Source organism: Manacus candei, unplaced genomic scaffold (genome assembly GCF_025592945.1).
Source record: "Manacus candei isolate 608988 ecotype Guabito, Panama unplaced genomic scaffold, ASM2559294v1 h1tg000015l, whole genome shotgun sequence".
NCBI classification, from domain to species: domain Eukaryota; kingdom Metazoa; phylum Chordata; class Aves; order Passeriformes; family Pipridae; genus Manacus; species Manacus candei.
Window position 1 is genome coordinate 18063996 of NW_026138063.1, and position 19903 is coordinate 18083898.

At 46.1% G+C, this 19903-nt stretch overlaps 1 protein-coding gene across 1 annotated transcript in view; it reads right to left on the bottom strand.

Annotated features, from left to right (window-relative positions):
• Positions 1-9: 9 nt before the first annotated feature.
• SGPP2 (sphingosine-1-phosphate phosphatase 2) overlaps positions 10-19903 on the bottom strand; it is a 37057-nt gene continuing 17163 nt past the window's right edge. The window contains exons 3-5 of the mRNA XM_051781454.1: positions 12168-12347; positions 9608-9697; positions 10-3429 (exon numbers count right to left, since the gene is read on the bottom strand). Coding sequence (XP_051637414.1) covers positions 2887-3429; positions 9608-9697; positions 12168-12347 — 813 coding nt within the window. The 3' untranslated portion in view covers positions 10-2886. The remainder of the gene's footprint in view (positions 3430-9607; positions 9698-12167; positions 12348-19903) is intronic.

Here is a 19903-nt window from a genome sequence, read left to right on the forward strand (position 1 = left end):
TGAACCAAATACAGTTTGCATTTATTCCATGAATCACGTGCAGGTTAATACTATAAAAATACCTGTGCAGCATTTATATATAATTTATAAAATCTTTGTAGCACAAAATAGCTGTGAATCAAAACAGAAATTTTACACATAAAGCTGCATGAATGTCCCTGTCAAACTATGCCTTTCTTGGGACTGATTCCACTCCCCAGCTTAAACACAGCTTGCTGCCAAGTTTTTTCCCAGTTTTGGTCCCATCCACTGCGATATGGCCCCTCCACAGGGCTCCAGCTCTGCACAGCAGCTGTACATCATACAGCACTCTTAACACTGGGGTTTTAAAGGTGTTTTAAAGGTGTTTTAAATCCTGATGGCAGCACTTTTGTGGTGTGTGGGAGGGAGAGAGAGTGAGGATGGAACCCCATGGCTTTGATGGCCAGAGCCCAGCACTCACCCGAGGGCAAGTGTGACTGGGCATGTGCCATGCTGAAAGGCTCATTGAAGCTGTTGGCATGCACATGTGAAGTCCACACAACCCGATATAAAACAGTTTATCCACAGCCTGAACAAATCTAAAAGTGGTTAAAATTTCTGCCTGCATTTCTTCTGGAGACGGACACCCTGGGCTTTAAAGTGGCACAGCCCTTTCATGTGCATGCCTCCCACTCCTCAGAAGAACTCCCAGGTACCATTTTGGAACTTGATTACGTTTATCCAACCAGCCAACTGATGGCAAAGAACTTCCTTTACACTCTTCAGGTTCATTTTCCTTGCAGCCAGGAAGACAAGTGTACATGGTTAAAAAGCTGGCTCTCACTGTACATTCTGCCAGGAAAGGCACGGGGGCCATGCTTGAAGCTCTGCAGCGATAGCATGGTAACATTTTTCTAGCCAAGCAGACCACATTCACCGCTGTATTTCTCAACAGCTCATTGGTCCAACAGCTGATATATATTTTTTTAAATAAGCAGCCTGAGTTATAGGGATGACCCTCCCATGAACACTCCTAACCTGCTATTCTACAAATGTACAAACAGTATTGCAGGATGCATGGAAGACCAACTGTGATGCTGTGCAGCACTAGAAAATGATAGCATCCTATTATTGCCACACGTTGCAGTCACCAGAGTCACTACTCAGCTCCTTCCACAACGTAGTTTATGGACACTACTTGTCATCCCTGCATGACAGGAAGGACTTTTCCCTGTCCTTTAGACAGGGGAGATTAATCTGAGTTAAACAGTTTGAACACAAACATCAGTGCTGTGGTAATAACTCTGCTCAGTTGTATGTGGGCAAATGATCTCTTGGTGGAGGCTTTCTTACTAATATCCAAGATAAATTTGTTACAAATCACATTACATGTTTTGTGTTAGATTTTCCTTGTGTTTTATGTTTGGGGGGGGGTTTTGAACTGTAATGGGTAAAACCATCCACAAAGAACTAGCCAGCTCTGGCAGTGCCATCAGAAGACACTGTGAGATCTGCCTGATGATGGCACTTCACTCTGGGATGGTTGTCCTTGCCCCACACCACCAGCCACTTGTTCTCCCATGCCCCAAACCTAAGCCCTTCCTTGGCTTGCTCTACTGCTTCAGCAGGAACAGGCTCACAGCTGGGCAGGGAGCAGCACAGCCACACTCCCTGGTATCCCCAATCCCATGGCAAACCAGCCACTGCTGCTACTCTGGAAGGGATTTTGGCTTTGTGCTTGTCATCTTTAGTCACCTGGACCAAGGGGTCTCTAGTTATGGGACATGGTGGGGGCAGAGATTTCTCACCCAAAGGTATCTGTGCCCAGCAATTCCTGCAACTCCTCCAAGTCAGCCAGTTGGGGTCTGTGTGGCAAGGTCATGGTAGTGAGGGGCGGCTTCTCTAAGAATGTGCCAGAAGCTCCAACAGAACCAGTGCCAGCCAGCTCCAAGACAGATCCACTGCTGGACAAGGCTGAGCCCCACAGTAACAGTGGCAACACCTCTGGGATAACACAGCTAAGAAGGGGAAAAAAACCTGTGCAACTGCAGCCAGAGAGAGGAGTGAAGATATGGGAGAGGAACAACTCTGCAGACACCAAGATCACTGAAGAAGGAGGAGTAAGAGGTGCTTTGGGTGCCAGAACAGAGATTTCACTGCAGCTTGTGGCACAGACCACATGAAGCAGCTGTCCCCCTGCAGCTCACTGAAGTCCATAGTGGAGCAGAGACCCACCTGCAGCTTGTGGAGATCCCACATGGGAGCAGCGGGATGCCCTAAGGCGGCTGCAACTCTGTGGGAAGCCTACACTGGAACAGTTACTGAAGAACTGTAGCCCACAGGAAGGACTTGTGTTGGAGAAGTTTTAGAGAGGTGTCTTCTATGGGAAGGACCCCATACTGAAGCAGAGGAGGGGTGTGAGGAGTCTGACCCCCATGGAGGAAGGAGAGCAGAAATAACATGTGATGAACTGACCGTAACCTCCATTCCCCATCCCCCTGTGATGGTGGGTGGAAGGATGTAGAGAATTTGGGGGCGAAGTTGAGCCTAGGAAGAAGAAAGGGGTAGGTGGAAGGTGTTTTTAATATTTGGTTTTATTTCTCATTTTCCTGCTCTGATTAGTTTGGTAATAAATTAAACTAATTTCCCCAAGTCGTGACTGTTTCGTCTGTGACTGTAAGTGCTGAGAGATCTCTCCCTGTCTTTATCTCAACCGATGACCCTCTCGTTATATTTTCTTTTCCCTGCCCAGCTGAGGAGTGATAGAGCGGCTTTGGTGAGCCCCTGGCATCCAGCCAGAGTCAACCCACCACACCAGTGCAGAAAGGCACAAAACACTTTTTGGTCAAGTTACCAGCCTTGATGGAGTTCCCGCGTCTCTGAAGTGGTGGTGCCGCCCGTCGCTCAGTGAGGAAGGTGCTGAGCTCACTTCAGCCCCAACAGCTCGTGCAGCAGCGGCACAATCACGGTAGCCGTGAAGCCAACTGAGGAGTACGTGATAAACTTATAGGGCACTTCAACTTCCAGTCGTCTCCGGGCTTCCAGGTCACGAATGGGAAACTTGTACCGATAACCCAGCGCACCAAGGACCACGCTCTTCATGAGCCAGCGCGTCAGTAGAACAACTAAGATGCCTACAAAGAACCTGGCTAGCACAACCACCAATTTGCTGGTGATCAGAGGAAATCCAAGCTCCAAACTTTTGCTGGCATAGACTGGTGCAGTGTACTGGTTGGTCAACCAAAATCCCACAGTTGCTCCAGCTGTTGCTCCTAAGATAGTAGTGGTGTCTCCCCTAGTAGGGCTATAATAGTCTAGTTTGGGGTAGTTGTAACATAAGACAAGAGGCACAACTATGGAAAGCAGTGGGCAGAAGGGACTAGTTAACAGCAAGTGATCTATCATGTCCCACGCAGGATACAAGAGCATGAGCAGCATGGCCGAAATCAGTGCTCCACCGATCACATCCTGCAAAGAAATTACGTTTAGGAACTTTGTGAGACCTGGAAGGTAAGCAAGATATTCAGGTGATGATAAAAGGCCATTATCTGCATTGGTGGGTGCCCAGCAGTGGAGGAACACACTGAATTCACAGTGATGGCACTATTCATGTGCAGGGACAACCTGAAGCCTGTGCTAAACAAAACCCAACCCAGATACATACAGATATGCATGTATCTGTGGACACATATTTCCCCTGAACAAGTGAAATTCTCCCCCTCACCCACTCTCATGCTTTAAAGGCACTCTTCACCTACGACCTGAATGGAAAAGGCACACACACAGCTCCACCTCAGGGACAACCTCACAGTAATCTGCCTTCACACAAACCCTTCCCCTCCCATTATCCTACAAGTAATTTCATCACATCAGCAGGATTATCATTGGCTTGCTTTGCATAAATGGGAAGATGCTGTCCTTTGTCAGAGACAAGCTCCCATCCTGGTAACACAAGCTCCAGGGATGAGAAGTGCAGAGCTGTGGGACGTGGTGCGTGTGCCATGATTTCTGCCAGCCTTGGCAGGAGGCAGGCGCTGCCCGGCAGGAATACATCGAGAGGGAATTTGTTGCCCAAGCCACTGAAGTCCGGCTTTCAGTACAGCGCCTGGAGCAAGCACATAGTTAAACCCTAATTTATTAACAGAGGCAAATAAGGTGCTTTAAGAACTTGATTGTTGTCAGCTACAAAGCTGGGAAAGAAGACAGGAGGTAACCCTAACAAAAGCCGTGTGTATGAGAGCAGCCAGGTAAAAAGCAATAAAACAAGTTTCCCTGTGCTGCTCTCAGAGGCAGCAGAGTTAGTACTCTAGGCACAAAATACACTGCAAAAGCTGAAGTTAGTCACAGACAGAAATGTCCCTCTTCTCAGGGTTGTTTCTTTTTCACCAAATCATGGCAGTATGAATACTACCATGCTTGGTCACAGTCTGAAAATGAATTATTTATGCAAACTTCACTTTCAGTTAGGCAGGAATGAGGGGACTTTTCCACAACAGAAATATTTAATGGTATTCTGGTAAATGCATTACTCCAGTATAGCTGAACTTCAGCTGTTTACAACTTCCAGGCAATAGATTCACAGCATGTTTGGTTTTAAGCAACTTCAAGAGCCATTTTGCATATTCCTAATACAAATTTCCGCTTACATTTATTCTCTCATTCATAACTTTAGGCTAGCCATGGAAATACACAAAGTTGTTCACAGATATCTAGTATGTAAAATACTATTAGGTGTCCATATTTCATAATAATTCCTCTTTTTATATCAATTTTTAGGTGATAACTTTACATGCAAAGTATGTTTTGGCCCAACACTAAGTCAGTACCTCAACACAAAAGAGCTGAGGACTGCTCCCAGGACTGATGTTCAGAAATTCCATCCCCACTCTGTACCTCTATTTCCCGCCCTGTTATTTGTCCACCTCATATTAGAAGAAAAAGTCCTTCTAAATACCCCTCTATGGGTGATCAAGGAGTGAACTCAAAAGCTGTTCACGTGCTTTTGTTTTCCAATTAAAGAGATGTAACCAAACATCATCATTCCCTCACAAAGGCTTTGCTCAGATCTACCCAGCCAACTCCAGCAGTTCCCAAACCGGTTGTAGACAGTGTCTATTTACAAACCTGATAAAAGTTTTCTGAATTTTATTATCCTCCCCATTCAGCCCCAGTACAGTCACACAGCTCCTGTAGCTTTCAAGCAGGACCCAGATAACCAGCTCTGCCCCAACTGGTGGCTTATACCAGTGGTCTCCAAATGGGGTGCACAAGGCAACCCTTTGGGCTGGGGGAAGAAAATAGCTTTGGCACCACTAATGAGTAAAATAAAATATACATATTTTTTCAAAGTACTGTTTATTTTATCCTTCTCTTACATTTTTAAAGTCTATTTCATGCATGTTTTATAACATATGCATCAGTACAGTAGTACATGATTGCAATTCCTAAGTAAATATGTATGTATGTATAGGTGGTGTATGTTCAAAATTTTTTACTGAACAAAAAAGTTTGGAGGCCAGTGGTTTATTCAGTTTTTAACCCCTATCCACCAATATATGGGCTGCTCATATATTAGGAGCTTAAAGCTTACTAGAAGCTGCTGGAGAGCTCAGGACACACCCAGCCACGGCAATCTGTGGTGACTTCCTTCGGTCCTGGTGTGCATGGACAGCTTTGAGTTTTTGAACACACAGAGATGTTCCAGACCAACCCTTTATACAGACATTTAGCAGTGAATTAATTATTTCCCCCCCGCCTGTTAAACTAAGGAGCAAATGGGAAGAGGAGGGTCGGCTCCGATTTCTGCGAGAAACGCTGCTGTTCTGGACCCTCCCTGCTGTGCCCCCTGGAGCAGGACCCGAGTTTTTCCCGGGGGTGGAGCTGCTGTTAGCACTCCCAGGAAGCACATTCTTTCCTATACGCCTGTGTAAACAGATTAGCCTCTCGCCAAGCCCACAATTATAAAGGAATTTTTAAATAAGGGCAGGCACGAATTTTGCTCAAGGTGCAGTACTACCGGCAAAGCTTAAAATCCCCTGCTGGGATGCTCCAGCTTCCTCAGCACAGATGAGCCCTCCACAGGCTCCATCTACCTCCCCAAAAGGCCCCCCACTGCTCTGCAGCTCGGCCCCGCTCCCACATAGCACCAAACATCTGCCCCTTTTCAGCACCAGCGAGGCCTTGCTCTCATGGATTTTAAGTGGAGAGCTGCCAGTTTGCTTTGCTGCCCTAAGAGCAGGCCACTGGGGGAGTTTCTAATGCTGCACTCATTCAGATTGTTTTGCTGTGCACCAGGTACATACAGAAAAACAACAAAGGCAAACATCCAGTTGCAGGTGATGCCTGGGATGCAGGACTGGGGGCTTCAAGATGCTCCCAGCCTGTCATCAGGGTCCGTGAGTACCGTCACCAGCTGCCATTCTTGCTGGCTTTTTATTTCTCTATGTCATAGAGCACAGTTTGGTGTAGGATTGAAAAAGCTTTCTGGAGGTGAGACCCTCCTACACTCTTCCCACTGAATCTACAGTTGGAATTGCAGACACTCACAAAATCCCTCAGGCTATCAAACCAGCACAAACCACCAAACGTTGCCACTCAAGCACCTTCCCTGATATTGCCAATCAAAGCAAAAATCACACTTTTCCCATTCTGTCTTGTACATGGTCACCTATTGCCTGAGTTACCTTCATGTTTTCATTTAGTGTGAAACTCCACCCGGTCTCCTAAAGATAAATATCTTATTTGGTTTCCATTCCTAAAGGTTACTTTATTTCACCCCCCAAGGACTGTACTGCACAGTGTGTAAAGTAATGTGAATATGTTGTTTCTTGATCAGCTTTAAAATATTTAGGATAATTTCAGGATTAATGGTACTATTAAAAAACCTGCAATACAGCACAGGAAAGGGGCAATGTGGAGGCTCCAGAACACCCCCTCCTGAGCACAGTGTCATCAGTAGTAAATGCATCAACACTGAATCGGTGTATCTTGGGGGAAAAACAAGTGACTTTTGTTTACAGAACAACTTGTTTACAAACAACTTTACAAACAACTTTCACGTTTCTTTTTGGTCATAAAAAGCGACCTTTTGACTCCTCCCTATACCCTGCACACAATGCTGGCCAGCACAGGGAATTATTGCTTGTAACTCAGGGCAGCTGCAGTACCAGTGAGGTTCTCACCACATCAGCTGTGGCTCTGGAGGGACAGGCTTCAGCAGCTGAGACAGCTCAGACTTGTTCATGAACTCCACTGAGGCAGAGACCAAAAACTGGGCCAATGTTTTAAGATGGCAAGCAAAGGGATATTTTCTAAAATACAGTTCTCTGGTGAAAAAGGCAAATGAAACAACCACTAGTCTTATTGTCTCCAATTGCTTTTTGTTCCATAAAAATAACTCCTAAAATCTTACGGATTCACTGTTTCAAAATGTGTCCAAATTTTTGCTTTGGTCTTTCCAGGTAACTCCAGGTTCCCTCTTTGCCAGGCCTTCATATTCCATCATCTAAGACCTAAAAGAAATGACCCTGCCTTTCCACACACGTGGGACATTCTGGTGTTGAGGCGGTGAAGGTGGGTTGTTGTAACTAATTTACCTCTAAGCAGTGCAAGTGCATTGCTGCCACCCCATTCTTTGGCTGGGTGATGTTCTCCCAGTAACAGCCCAGGCAATGGGTGTTTATTCCCTTTTCCCTAAGCATAGTATTCATTCTGGTACAGCTATAATGATGCAGATAGCTCTCATACCAGCTTACTGCCTCTCCAGAAGGTCTTCAATGGTAACATCTCTTCTACTGACATGACTGTGCTTTCTGAGACCACTCTTGATTCAAAAGTGAGACCAGTAGTGCTGAAATACAAACTGATTTGTAGAGCTGAGACTCCAGAAGACAAGCTTCTGCACCCAAGCTACAGCTGTAGCAAAGCACAATGCAACCCTCCTTGTCACTCCTCTTGTTGTTCCTCGAACAGGCAAAATTCAGTTACACCAAGCTGGTGGATATATGTTACCCACCATGTTATCTACTTACTTTACTAAAACATGATGGTTAATACATAATTATATCCTTTGTATTAAAACCTCAGTTAAAAATCCAGAGGCTCTTCCAGCCAATGGCTTGGCTGAGCAGCTGCTGCACCTCGGCCCCATGGCATCCCACACGGCTCAGGGCAGGAGCCATCCCTCAAAGAGTGGGAAACGGCTCTGAACTGCACTTGTTCCCCCAAAGAACCAGTCACTGCAGGTGGGGCACCAGAACCAGTCATTGTGGGTGGCACACTGCTGCAGAGAGAGGGGTTGCATTTGGGCAGCTGTGATCTTGGGCCTTTCCCCATCTCAATCCCCACCATGGCATATATGGGATGAAGACCCCAGCAAAGTACATTTGCCCTTTTGAAAGGCAGCATTGCTCCCACGTCAACTAAGGAGCTTTTTTTTGGTTATTTTAAAGCCCTTTTTTACCATGTCAAAAGCACAAAGGATGTTTTCTTCTTTACCCTAAAATCCATCTAAATTTAGAGGAGTCTTTCATTATAATGGACCAGCAAGAGAAGTATGCAAAGAATTTTTACTGATTGACTTAAGGTCACTAGCCAAGAAAGGGTGTCTCCAGCTTCGATGTAAGTTATTGTTTTGATCCACTAGGCCTGAAAGGGAAGGTCAAGCTATATTTTATAGCTAACCCTAATCTCATAAGGGCTCCCTTTCTTACAGTCACCAAGTCTCATTACAAACATAATTACTGCTTAGTAAAAAAAGATTAAATTATTTATGCACATGCAACCAACAATGCATATCAAACTCCTGCAGGGAAGTAGCCAGGATTTTTTATCCGTACTTGGGAAGCTGGACCACCACCCTGACCACTATATATAACACATAAATAGTGTTTGCTCTTGTCAGGAAGGAACCAGTTACTGTGTTATCACAGGTACACTGAAATCTGTTCCTAAAACAGGACTGATGTCTCTAAGCAACTGTGCCCAACAAATCTGTCGTATAAAGTCACAGATATTTTATGATTATTTTCAGACAAAGTATTTGCACATCTTAGTCCTTTAAGAATTAGTTTCCTTCCAGCTGAAAACAAGAAACTTGTCATAATATTTTTATAAGTATGGTACCTTGTATGGTAACAGGAGACCTGCTGTCCCCCAGGCCCCCAAGGGCAGCTCACTTGCCATGGTTTACCCTCGTGACTCACCAACCTGCTATTCCTGCCCTGACACTCCCAGGCTAAACCAGCCCCGTGTATTTCTCGCTGAAAACAGTGATACTGTTGCACAAAAGGCTTAGCTAAGGATCAGCGTCAGTTACCCAAGTACATTCCTCACAATTAAAATTTCAAAATAGAGAACTACAATTGAGATGCCACCCCGACCTCACCCGGCTCCTCAACCTCCGCACGCTTGTGCTTCCCAACTGCTATAAATTATTCCCCTGTGCACTCAAATAGCAATAGCCTGAGGGTTTCCTCACAGCTCCTTTGAATGCACAGCCTGAAATTCAGTGGCACGACTTTTATATCTCTGTGGTGCCATGGCCAAGGCAGGTCACACATCATTGGAAGAGTGAGAGATGGGAATTGCTGTAGGAAAGCAGAGCTGGAGGCACAACCAGCATGGGGCTGGTGCAGGGCATCCTTACCAGGACTGTGTGCATCCCCGTGTAGAGCCTGCTGAGACATACCAGGGTCGAAAACACAAACGCTGCTACCAGGCCGAGTTCAAATGGATACTGTGAAAAGGGAAAAAAATTAAAATAAATACACCCATTACACCAAGCAGTTGGACTGACCTAAGGACGTCTGCAAGGATCTCGTGCTGGGAAGTGGCTCCTGACCTGTACTTTCCCAAAGAGATTAATCTGACCTGAAAAAAGACCCCACATCAGCCAACGTGCAATCCTGCTAGAAGGTCATTTCATTACCTGTGGTGCTGCTTTTGCAAAAATATAGTCTCAATGTGGGGAATCCTGGGAAACAGATGGCATTTGTGGAGTTGTTCCCTTACAATATCTACCTTTAGCATGTTAGTGATAAAGACCTTAAGGAAAATGTCACAGCATGTACAAACGATGTCCAAGGTTGCACTGCAGCCTCAGCTCAGCCAAGGGGATCGTGACAGCCCCAGAGCCTGAGCAGATGTGTGATCAATAGTCCTCGAGCAGTGGGCTGAGAGGGGAGAATCAATGTCTGGGCTGAAACCACAATCCGGCTATTAGAGCAGTCAGGACCGCTCTTCCCCGTGACACTTAAAACTTTAATCATCTTCTTATGAAGCTGTTTTTGCTTAATTCCCTCTCCAAGTTGCCTGCAAACATGGAAAGGAGCATTTGAATAAGTCAATGTTTAAAAAGGAAAAAAACCTCCTACATTTGGTAAAGAATAAACTTAACATATTAGCCCTTAATCCAGTCATTCAAATCCTGAAACCGAGTGGGCTGCTGGGTTCCTTTCAGTCCAAAAAGGAGATTTTTCTGTAAAAAATAAACCAACTCCAAATACAAATAAATGAAATTAATTCACCCAATTTGACACAAAGTCTCCATCTTCTGCCAGAGGCTGCCAACTCACCAGGGTGGCCACAGGTCAGAGCAAAAATGCATCTGTGGAAATTTTAAGCATAACAACTCTCTTCTGACCCTTTCACCCAGCATATTCTAACCACCAAATAGAGAGCCCAGACCCAGCTGCAGATGTCACTCCCAGTTCATAAAACACTACTTTTCCTGGCTTCTCTAAGCCTTCAGAGGATTTACACCCACTTTACTCCCCCCTTAGCGAGCAGCCTGGGAGCTAGTCCAGATCAGTAATTGATATTTAGGGCAGCTTGAGAAGATAGCAGCATAATGTTCTGGAAGATTTTTCTGTCCTAATAGAGGCAATTAAATCATTTAATTATTTGACAGCAGTTTTATTGTTTCATGGCAGCTTCCAAGAAGTGCCAGGCAGCCTGTGAAGAGCTGCGTGTCCCAGTGGTCACTTGTTGATTAAAGAAGAAGAGAAGGTGCTGCTGGACCAGGTCTTCTTGGCAGCTCTGACACACAGGATGGATCTGGTCTTCCAAGGATGACAAATATCCCATCTTATGGCTTCCTGTCCCCATCCCACTGTCAAGCTGTTCTGATCAGTTACCACACAGTGATCGGGGAGCAGGGGGCTGGCAGCACAGCTTTGGGCACGACTGACCTGCTCACTTGTCCCCATGCTGTGGGCAGGAGAAAAGCCTGCTACTTCACAGCTGGGACCAGAGGGGTCTGGAAGTAAAATTATCTCAGAGATCTCAGTGTAACTCAGAGATTCCCATTGCTATGAGCTGCAGTCCCAGGACACGGTGAGCAGTGGCCACCTTTCTCCCTACACAGGACTGGAACTGCAGGGGGGACACCCAGGGACACTGTGACAGCAAGACCCCCCTGGCTGTACTGCAAGCCCTCTTGGCTACATGGATTTATCCTTGAAATACACTTGAGAGGGATGAGAAACATGCTTAAGTACAATGCAGCCAGGAAGTTATTATTGCTAGAGTACAGGAAATGCATGCTTGGATTCATAAAATGAAACGAAAATAATCATCATGGAGAAATGAGTTTCTAGTAAATAAACCTTTTAGAAAGATAATGAGGGAAAATAATGATGAAAAATCCCCAAGCAGCCTACAGCTCCAGTGCAGTGAAATTGCTGTTACTTCTCTGGCAAACAGGCTCTCAAATCATGTTGTATGCTGTTAGTCTAACATATGTTAGAGCCAGGGGATTTCCAAGGATGCTTTTCCTCTCATACAAAAAACAGGTGACACAGAGCTCCTTGGTTTCCCTGGGAGCTGGCCTGTCCTGACGTACAGCAGTGACTTGGCGGGCATGGGATGAGCACAAAATGCTGGCATTGGGCACCTTCCCTCCATGGTCACCCCATGTGAGAAAGCACAGTGAACTCACCAAACCATGGCAGGGCAGTGCAGCCTGCCCACAGTTCATGCTAAAGAGAGGAGATTTCCACTGAGTTTCTTTTTGTGTCTATTATTGGACAGCTACAGGTAAACACAGGAAAGAATACATACACATCTGTGAAAATAAATACAGAGCTCCTCTGGAAGCAGCAGCAGCTTTGGATTTGCCAGCTTTGTGTAGCTTGCTGGAAGCAGACACATGTTTTTTTAAAAAGCCATATATTTTCTTTTCCTTCCTTTCTTTTTGTACCCCCTACCTTGTACTGGTCCATGGTTGCAATGAAAAAGGAGAAGGAGATGGCTGTGGCTGCCATGGCATGGGTGGAAGGCATCCCATACTCCGCGTTCGTCCTCATTTCCAGCTTGACGACAGGTGGTGAGAGAGGCCGAGGCCACTTCAGGATGTCCTTGGAGACCTGGCCTATGTACATCACTATCTGGGGACAGGAAAGGCCACAGGGCTGTCAGTCAGCACAGGCAACCCCCATGCAACCCACCCAACAACCACCTGTATTTCTGTGCTTTTTCCTGCAAAATCCACCCCTCCAAGTGCAGAATTTATCCCCTGAATTATTAAAGGGGTTGCCATTAGCTTAGTCAGTGAAGGAAGCAGTGGTTTTACTGCACCGTGTGGTAACTTGATCAGAAGTGGGACCAAAAGGAGGGTTGGCTGACGAGATGCAGCAATACAGGACAGTGTGAGACAGACAGCTGGCTCCCACCCCATGCCAGAGAAGTTTAAGTTCCCTCCCTATCCCTCACACCCCCTCTCCTTCAAAGAAAACAGCTATAAGAGAAATTTTCCCAGCACCATCTTTGAATCAGTGCCTTGCCCAGCCATGTCCCCCCCAGCTGCGTGCAGCACCAGCTCCCCCATTCCCAGCAGCTCCCACTCCACCCACTGCACGAGGTGCTGCAGGAAACCCTCTGGGATGCACCACCCGTGTGGTTATTAAATTACAACCTCAGCATCCTTGGTGAGGCAGCAGAGGGAGAACTGGACAAGCAACATGAAGTACCAGTTCTCCTGCCTAACTCCGCAGTAAAAGGCTTTTGTTCCCTGCTTGGGACCCCAGAGGTTTAAGCAAAGACTCCATTAATTAGCTCCCAAGGAGAGCAACACTATTTTTGGGGGGAAATGTTGCATTCTCAGTTCAGCAACAGAAGCAGAGGTAAGGATGGCCAGCATCCCTAAGAGGTGCAGCTCATCCAGCCATGCCCAGGGCACCCACTGTGTCAACATCCTCTGCTCCTTTGCAGCAGGCTCTCAGCATCCAGTGAGGACTGAGAAAAATCAACCAGGCTGTCCCTGGAGGATGCATTTCCTTTCTATTTCCAGCCTCCTGCCTTTAGATAGTGTAGCCAGACATAGGCAAAGAAGGCTCTTCAAAACAAAGCAAACCTTTTTCCTTTTTTTTTTAATATAAAAATCAGGTTAACTGATGTCTACCATGAAAGCTCAGTTGCTGTGTGAGACAGCTCACTGTTCTGCTTCTCACGCTTCCACTAGCAAAGGAGGGGTCTTAAAATAACATCCTTCCCATGCTGGTGTTAGCCATATGCTACAACAGCAACACGATCATCCAGTGCCACATTTGTCACCAGCCACATTACATCCCTCTCTCTCCCACCAGCCATTTAAAAAATGGCTTCACATTGAAAGAAAGACATCAGGACTCGGGATTCACATGTCAGGACCAGGAAAAAGCCAAAAGTCATGTCCTTTTCTCTACAACAAAACACATGCTGCAGAGAGTGCTAGACTTACATCCAGCACCAGAGCCTGGAAAAGTGATTGCTGGTGCCTTTTTAGCCTTTATCCCTCATCATGTGAATCACGTTACTGCCTTACTATCGGCACCAGGTGTGACACTCCTGGCTGCTCCTGCAGACACACAGGGCACAGGGGAGACAGCAAAGACCCTGCCCCAGACTGTTCACAGTAAACAAAGGCTCAAGGAACAAATGTCTTTTAGAAAACACTGTGTGGGTTTATTTGGTTAATGCTACCAGTTTCCAAATGGATGCAGGCACATCTTTAGAAGTTAATTAAATTCTGGGGTAGAAAGCAAAATTACTCTCTCCAGCAGAACATAAAACATTGAGGCTGCTGTTTGTGATACCATCTGAGAGGCAAGGTAGAATGAGCCAGTTTATCAGCAGTCCTCTGTAATAATGACTTCCACTTGTGGAAGTATTATTAGTGCTGGTACGTAAGAGCATTACAGGAGAGGAAATGAGTCATCTCTAAAATGAAGGCTATGCTAGGACTCCTCTGATGGTGACAAACAGGCTGAATACTTGAGGTGGTATGGGTAAGCAAAAATACCAGGCTTCCTCACAACACCCTCCTTCCTGGCATCCCAGATTAAATTCTGACCCTTCTACTTTTTAAAAACACATATTGTACAGACGGTGAGGAGAGGTGAGACAACCTCTGTATAAACACAAAGAGGAATCCAGAATGTGCACAGACTAAGCACTGATCTCTGACACACCAGACCTTTGCCTTTAGCTTATCTGGGTACCGTACACGTGTCTTTACACACAATGTCCTGGATTATTTGGCAGAAGCAGCAGTTGTGGGCGCAGTAAAACATCCCTCGCCAGTTGAACTGGCAGGCTTCCCTGAGAGGTGAAACATGGCAAGTGCCCGTGTCTAAAGGCCCCCCAGCACAGGTGTTGCTCTGCTTTGCCTGCACCCCACATGCTGCTCACACTAGCTGGAGGAGCCAGACTCAAACCACGCTCATCTAAGATTTAAATAAAACCCATTCCAAAAGTTTTTCTGTACCCGTGTACATTTCCACCCAAGGGGTCTCCAAGCCCAAGGCTGAACACTGAGGAGAAGAGGGAACAGGCCCTCGACCACAGAGCAAGCAGGTGCTGTTTGCTCTCTTGTAGGCATGGCAGAGAGCAAAACCTTGAAGCAAGTAATGCCTCCATGCTTAATTGTTCTGTTTGCTTCTTCCTTGCATTGCTGACATTTTTTGCCTGCCTAGAGTGCTGTATTACAGCTCTCAGTGCTGTTCTTCTGTATTTATTTCTAGCACAGGCTCTTTTAAATAACCCGAGTTTCAAAGATGTATGAGTGAAAAAGGGGCACTGCTAAGGCTGGCAGGGAGCAGGGGGAGCTGAAGCTCAAGGATGGACAAGGGAAAAGTACCCAAAACCAGGCCCCAAACCTGGGCAGAAAGAAGTGATGTTCTTGAACATCAAATAGATTCGCACAAGGAGCCCTTGTCCCAAGACCCTCACCACACTTTCCCACAGGAACCCCTGTTAAGGGACACTCAGGGACCCTGCTTTCCCTCTGCATTTTCCAGTCCTACAAGCTATGGTTGAGACAAGAGCTACAGCGCGAGTCCTTATTAAACAAATGACAGCAAAAGCAGGACTGTGGCCTGGGAGCAGAGGTGTGGTGGAGGGGTCACTGGCAACCATCATGCACATGCATAGCAGGGAAATGCCACCTTCCTGTCTGTGCTGAGGTGTGTGCATGCACACACAAGGAAAAGTTGCTCCCACAGCACTGACATGGTGGGGACCCTCAGGAAGTTATGTCAGCTCCTTAACATTTGCAGGGTCACTTTACAGGGGCATGGCAGCACCAGCTGTGGGAAGTAAAGCACATCCCCTCAGTCCCTTCCTCCAAAGCCACAGGGGCACAGCCTGTCACCATGGGGCTATCCTCTACCATCTTCCCAGGAGACCCTGGCCTCAGGCTGCACAACTCTCGCCTTAGTGCAGCACAAACCAGGCACTCCATTCATTGGCTGAAGCTGTGAGCTGCACTCACAGGCAGAGGGAGAGCCCAGGGCAGGCTTTTCCTCCCAAGGACTCCTGCTCAGCACTGCATGGGAATGTATTATCTGCATCTCACTCTGCTCCGCAGCGAAGTAGTAAGCAACCCAGCTAACTGAGCCATGCTTGAAACCCAGAGTACAACTGCCCTAATCTGAACAGAGGTGGACAAGCCTCCTCTGTTTCTGCACTGCCAGGTGCTACCACACCAGTTCAGCAATTCCTGTTCAGCTGGGAATGTGACACAGACTGTGCCTGAGCTGCCGTCCCTCCCAAGGGTCTCGCATCTATAACCACACAGGCTGAACACATGGGCCAGAGCAGCAAGCTGGGCACACCAGTCTAAATCCAAACCCATAGACACTATTATTCAGTTTTGGATCCTGTGAATTTTCTGCTCTTTTCTCAAACACATCCATGCCTTCTGAATGCAATGAAAATGACTCTGAAGTCTCCCAAGTTAAATCCTTACAAAAAATGTAAGCATCAATAAAAAAAAAAAATACCTGGGTAAGGACTTCTTACTTGTTCCCCTCTCAAAATTACTTTTCATTAATACTGTAAGCAACTTAAAATCAAGACTTCCCTCCCTGGTGCCTACCAGTAGAGCTGGGGTGGCCTGTGCTGTGCGAGGGCAATAGCAATCATTTACAGTAAGCCAGGGTATCAGGTGAAGGAAAGGCAAAGCTTTATTGCCACTTTGGGTCAACAGCATTACATTTTACTACATAAAGGCAATTGGCAGTTGCTATAGCAGCACGACAGCCTCTGTAGTCTTTTTCTGAGAGCTTCCTCTTAATTTGCTCTGAGTCATATATATGGTCTGTCTCCAAAAATATATCCTCACCTGGGCCTTTACATCACAGTAAACAAGATGAATCTACCTTTGTCATTTTAACAGATCTTGCTTTATTGAACAATCATAGAATTAAACTTGAGGCATTAGCATCCACACAGGTCCAGATGCCAATTCATTTGTTCCAACATCTGCAAGAGTTCCCTCTGGGGTGAGAGACTGCTCCCTTCCCTCTGAGCATTTTAGTCCCAAAATATGACCTGTGTCCTAGACATTTGCATACCTCTGGTATTGAGTCAATCATCTAAGAAGAGGTTTTTCTCACCTGCAGGTGTTGTCTGGCATTTGCAGTGGTTCTCCCTCACTCCTCTCTCAGTTGCTGCAGGCAGCACTCCCGTGGCAGGAAGCAGGAATGCTGCAAGCAGATTTACTGCCACAGTGCAGATGCACAAGAGGGCACACAGACACACAGCCAAGCCAGTTCTGCATGTAGAGGCACAGAACCAGTGCCTCAGGGCACGATTTCCCCTGTGGAACATTCCTATGGCAGCTGCCCAGACCCCGAGTCTGGCAGGATTGAGGAAACAGGCTCAGTGCTGCAGGTGTGCTGTGTGTGGACATCCTCCATCACCCTTCCCCTGCCACGGCCTCCACACAGGGCTGGGCACACCTGAGCCTCCCACAGGCATGTGAAGGTCAGGAGGAGCAACTCTTTTGTATTCTGTAATATTTCAGCTAACAAAGAGAAACCAGAACATGTTTATTTTCAACTTCTGATTTTACAGCTCTTCTATCTATGCTATTGATCTACTAAAAGGACAAGATGAAATTCAAGAGGAGACATGGGGTCAAAAAGCATTGGCGACGCCTTCCCCGAGACTCACAGTGTGGCAGCCTGACTTTGAATCTGCTGTTTTGGCTCCAAAACAGAAACTCTATAACCTGGCTCTAGAAACCCTGGCCTGCAGTAGCATATGTCATCTTCTCAGAAAGGAAACTCACAGTTTGAAAATGATGTTGTTTTGGGTTTTTTTCCATAACATTATGCACTGATAAGAGTGACCAAGTACATCAGGGGAAAAAGGAAGGATGCACTATTAATAAACTGGCATTTGCAGATTAGTCAAGCAGAAGCAAAACTGTATGTGGTTGCCAAGGCAAGACTTTCATTTACCATACAGGAATTAAACCAAGCACCCAGGCTGCACCATTCACAGCTTCTGTTCTCAGCATCCCCCAGTGAAAGCTTAAGTGACCAGAGAAACACTGCAGCAGATAATAGCTGTGACTGTGTCCCTTGAGCATCCCTTGGTTCATGGGGAAAGAGGAGCAGGGAAAGGAAGAGAACGTTCTTGTGGAGATACTCCTCTACCCCCAAGTCAATGCCAAGAACTAGGGTTTGGCATCAGGGAAACACACCGTGAAAGTCACTGAGCAGCACTGCTGGCCTTTTGCCCTGGCAGCAGCCCATGTGGAGGAAGCCCTGTAGAGCAGAGGAGCCCCAGGCACCCCCAGCCTGGGGGGGCCCTAAGCCACTCTCTGATTTTATCCTGCTCTCCATCCCCTCCCTGAACCTCCCTGCATGCAGATATGCCAACGGCTGGGATCCTCCTTGAGGCACACATGCCTTATGGGAGAGGGCAGCTGGCTGTGGGAACTCAAGGATCTGCCATTTCCAGCATGGTTATTGCTTTTCAGAAAATACATCAATCTTGTGCTAGCTGCACAGGAACTTTACACGTTTTCCAAGGGTTTAGTCAGGTTCAATGGGACATTCAAGGTCACACTGAGCTGGTGGGATGCTCAGACACTCGGGTTGTCCCAGCTCCACAACGGGAGCAGCAAATCTAGGAGGCAGGTCTCCAGCCCACCACAAGCTTCACAGCACACACATCATGGCAAGGGTCAGCAGGAGACAGGGAGAGAGGAGAGACAGCATAGACAGCTTCCTAGAAAAAGTTATATATATATGTGTGTATATATATATATATATATATATGTATGTATGTATATAAGGAGGGAGGACTTTGTCTCAATTCAGGCTTCAGAAACACAAAACCAGAACAAGATCCCGTGCTTCCAGAAGTACAACCAACTAACACCCTAGCACATTCACTCTGTCTTTAAAAGAAGCCTTTGGACAAAAACTATAAGGGGGTTGACTATCTCATAAGGAGCTCAAAGAAGGAAATTTGGGGCCAATCTCCTGGCAGCAGGAAAAGTACTGTCAAATTGATCTGGTTTGTCATCTAACACCTAAAATTGGGAAATGGTTATACCTAGTAGATCTAGTGAAATACAAAAGGCTGCCAATTTAAACTTCACCTTAAATGATTCACAGCTGGTCTCAGTTGTGAAAGCCTCACTGGCACTCTTTCTTCAGGGGTGGAGTACATCTACCAGCTCTTACAAAATTCCATTTCAATCAACACTTTATCAACTTCCACATGGCATTTTCTTTTAGGGACCATTTATTTTTGCATTCTGACATTATGTAGTTATTTATGTGCCCAAATACAGTTTTACATGATCTTGTGCAGTGTAATATATGATGCTTTCAAGAGCTCGACTTTTGAGTGACTATGTTTATCAGCTGTTCCTGGCTTGTTTTGGTGAAATGTAGCAAAAGCAGTAAAACTAACAAACACATAAGAATTGTTAAACCCAAAGTTTGCTTCAAAGTGTGTTTTCAAAGCAGTGTCCAAGGATTCAAGCACCTCACAATAATGTCAGTGGCACCCCAATTGCAGGTAAACTCCTGCTGGTTAGGAAACTCCTGGTTACCCTGAGAGATGGAGTTCAGAGCTCATCATTCCTAACTATGTGCTGACATTCTGTACAAAGCTGTTCCTCTGAAAAGCAAGATGCTAAATTGCCATGGACTCAGACCCAGGACCTTCTCAGACTTGCTGAAAATGTCTACACCCAGTGCTGCTCAAGGAGCCCAGAGTGGCACACACAGCCTGGCAAACTCCTGCCTGGCATCACCAGGCACCCAAACCCTGCCTTCCTTCAGAGCTGACACCTACCCCTGAGTCAGCAGCTTATCACTGTCACATGCCAACAGCTTCCACACCTGCCCCAACAAAGTCCATGCTGGCCAGCTCTTATTTATATTGCATAAATTAAAGTTTTATAGGCTATAAAGAAGTGTGGATACCCTCAGAGAGAAAAAAAAAAAAAAAAGAGAGAGAAAAAAAGATTTCCAGGCATGCTGAATAACAAACTGAAACTGTAACTAATTTTTTCCCCAGGTCTCTACCTCTGAAATTGCACACCAAAATAAAGCTTTCAGACCTGAGAAGTGCAGAAAATAAAAAACAAACAAACAAACATACAAAACCAAAGTGAGCTTTCGCCTCTTGACCTGAGATGTGCAGTGAATTTAAAGTA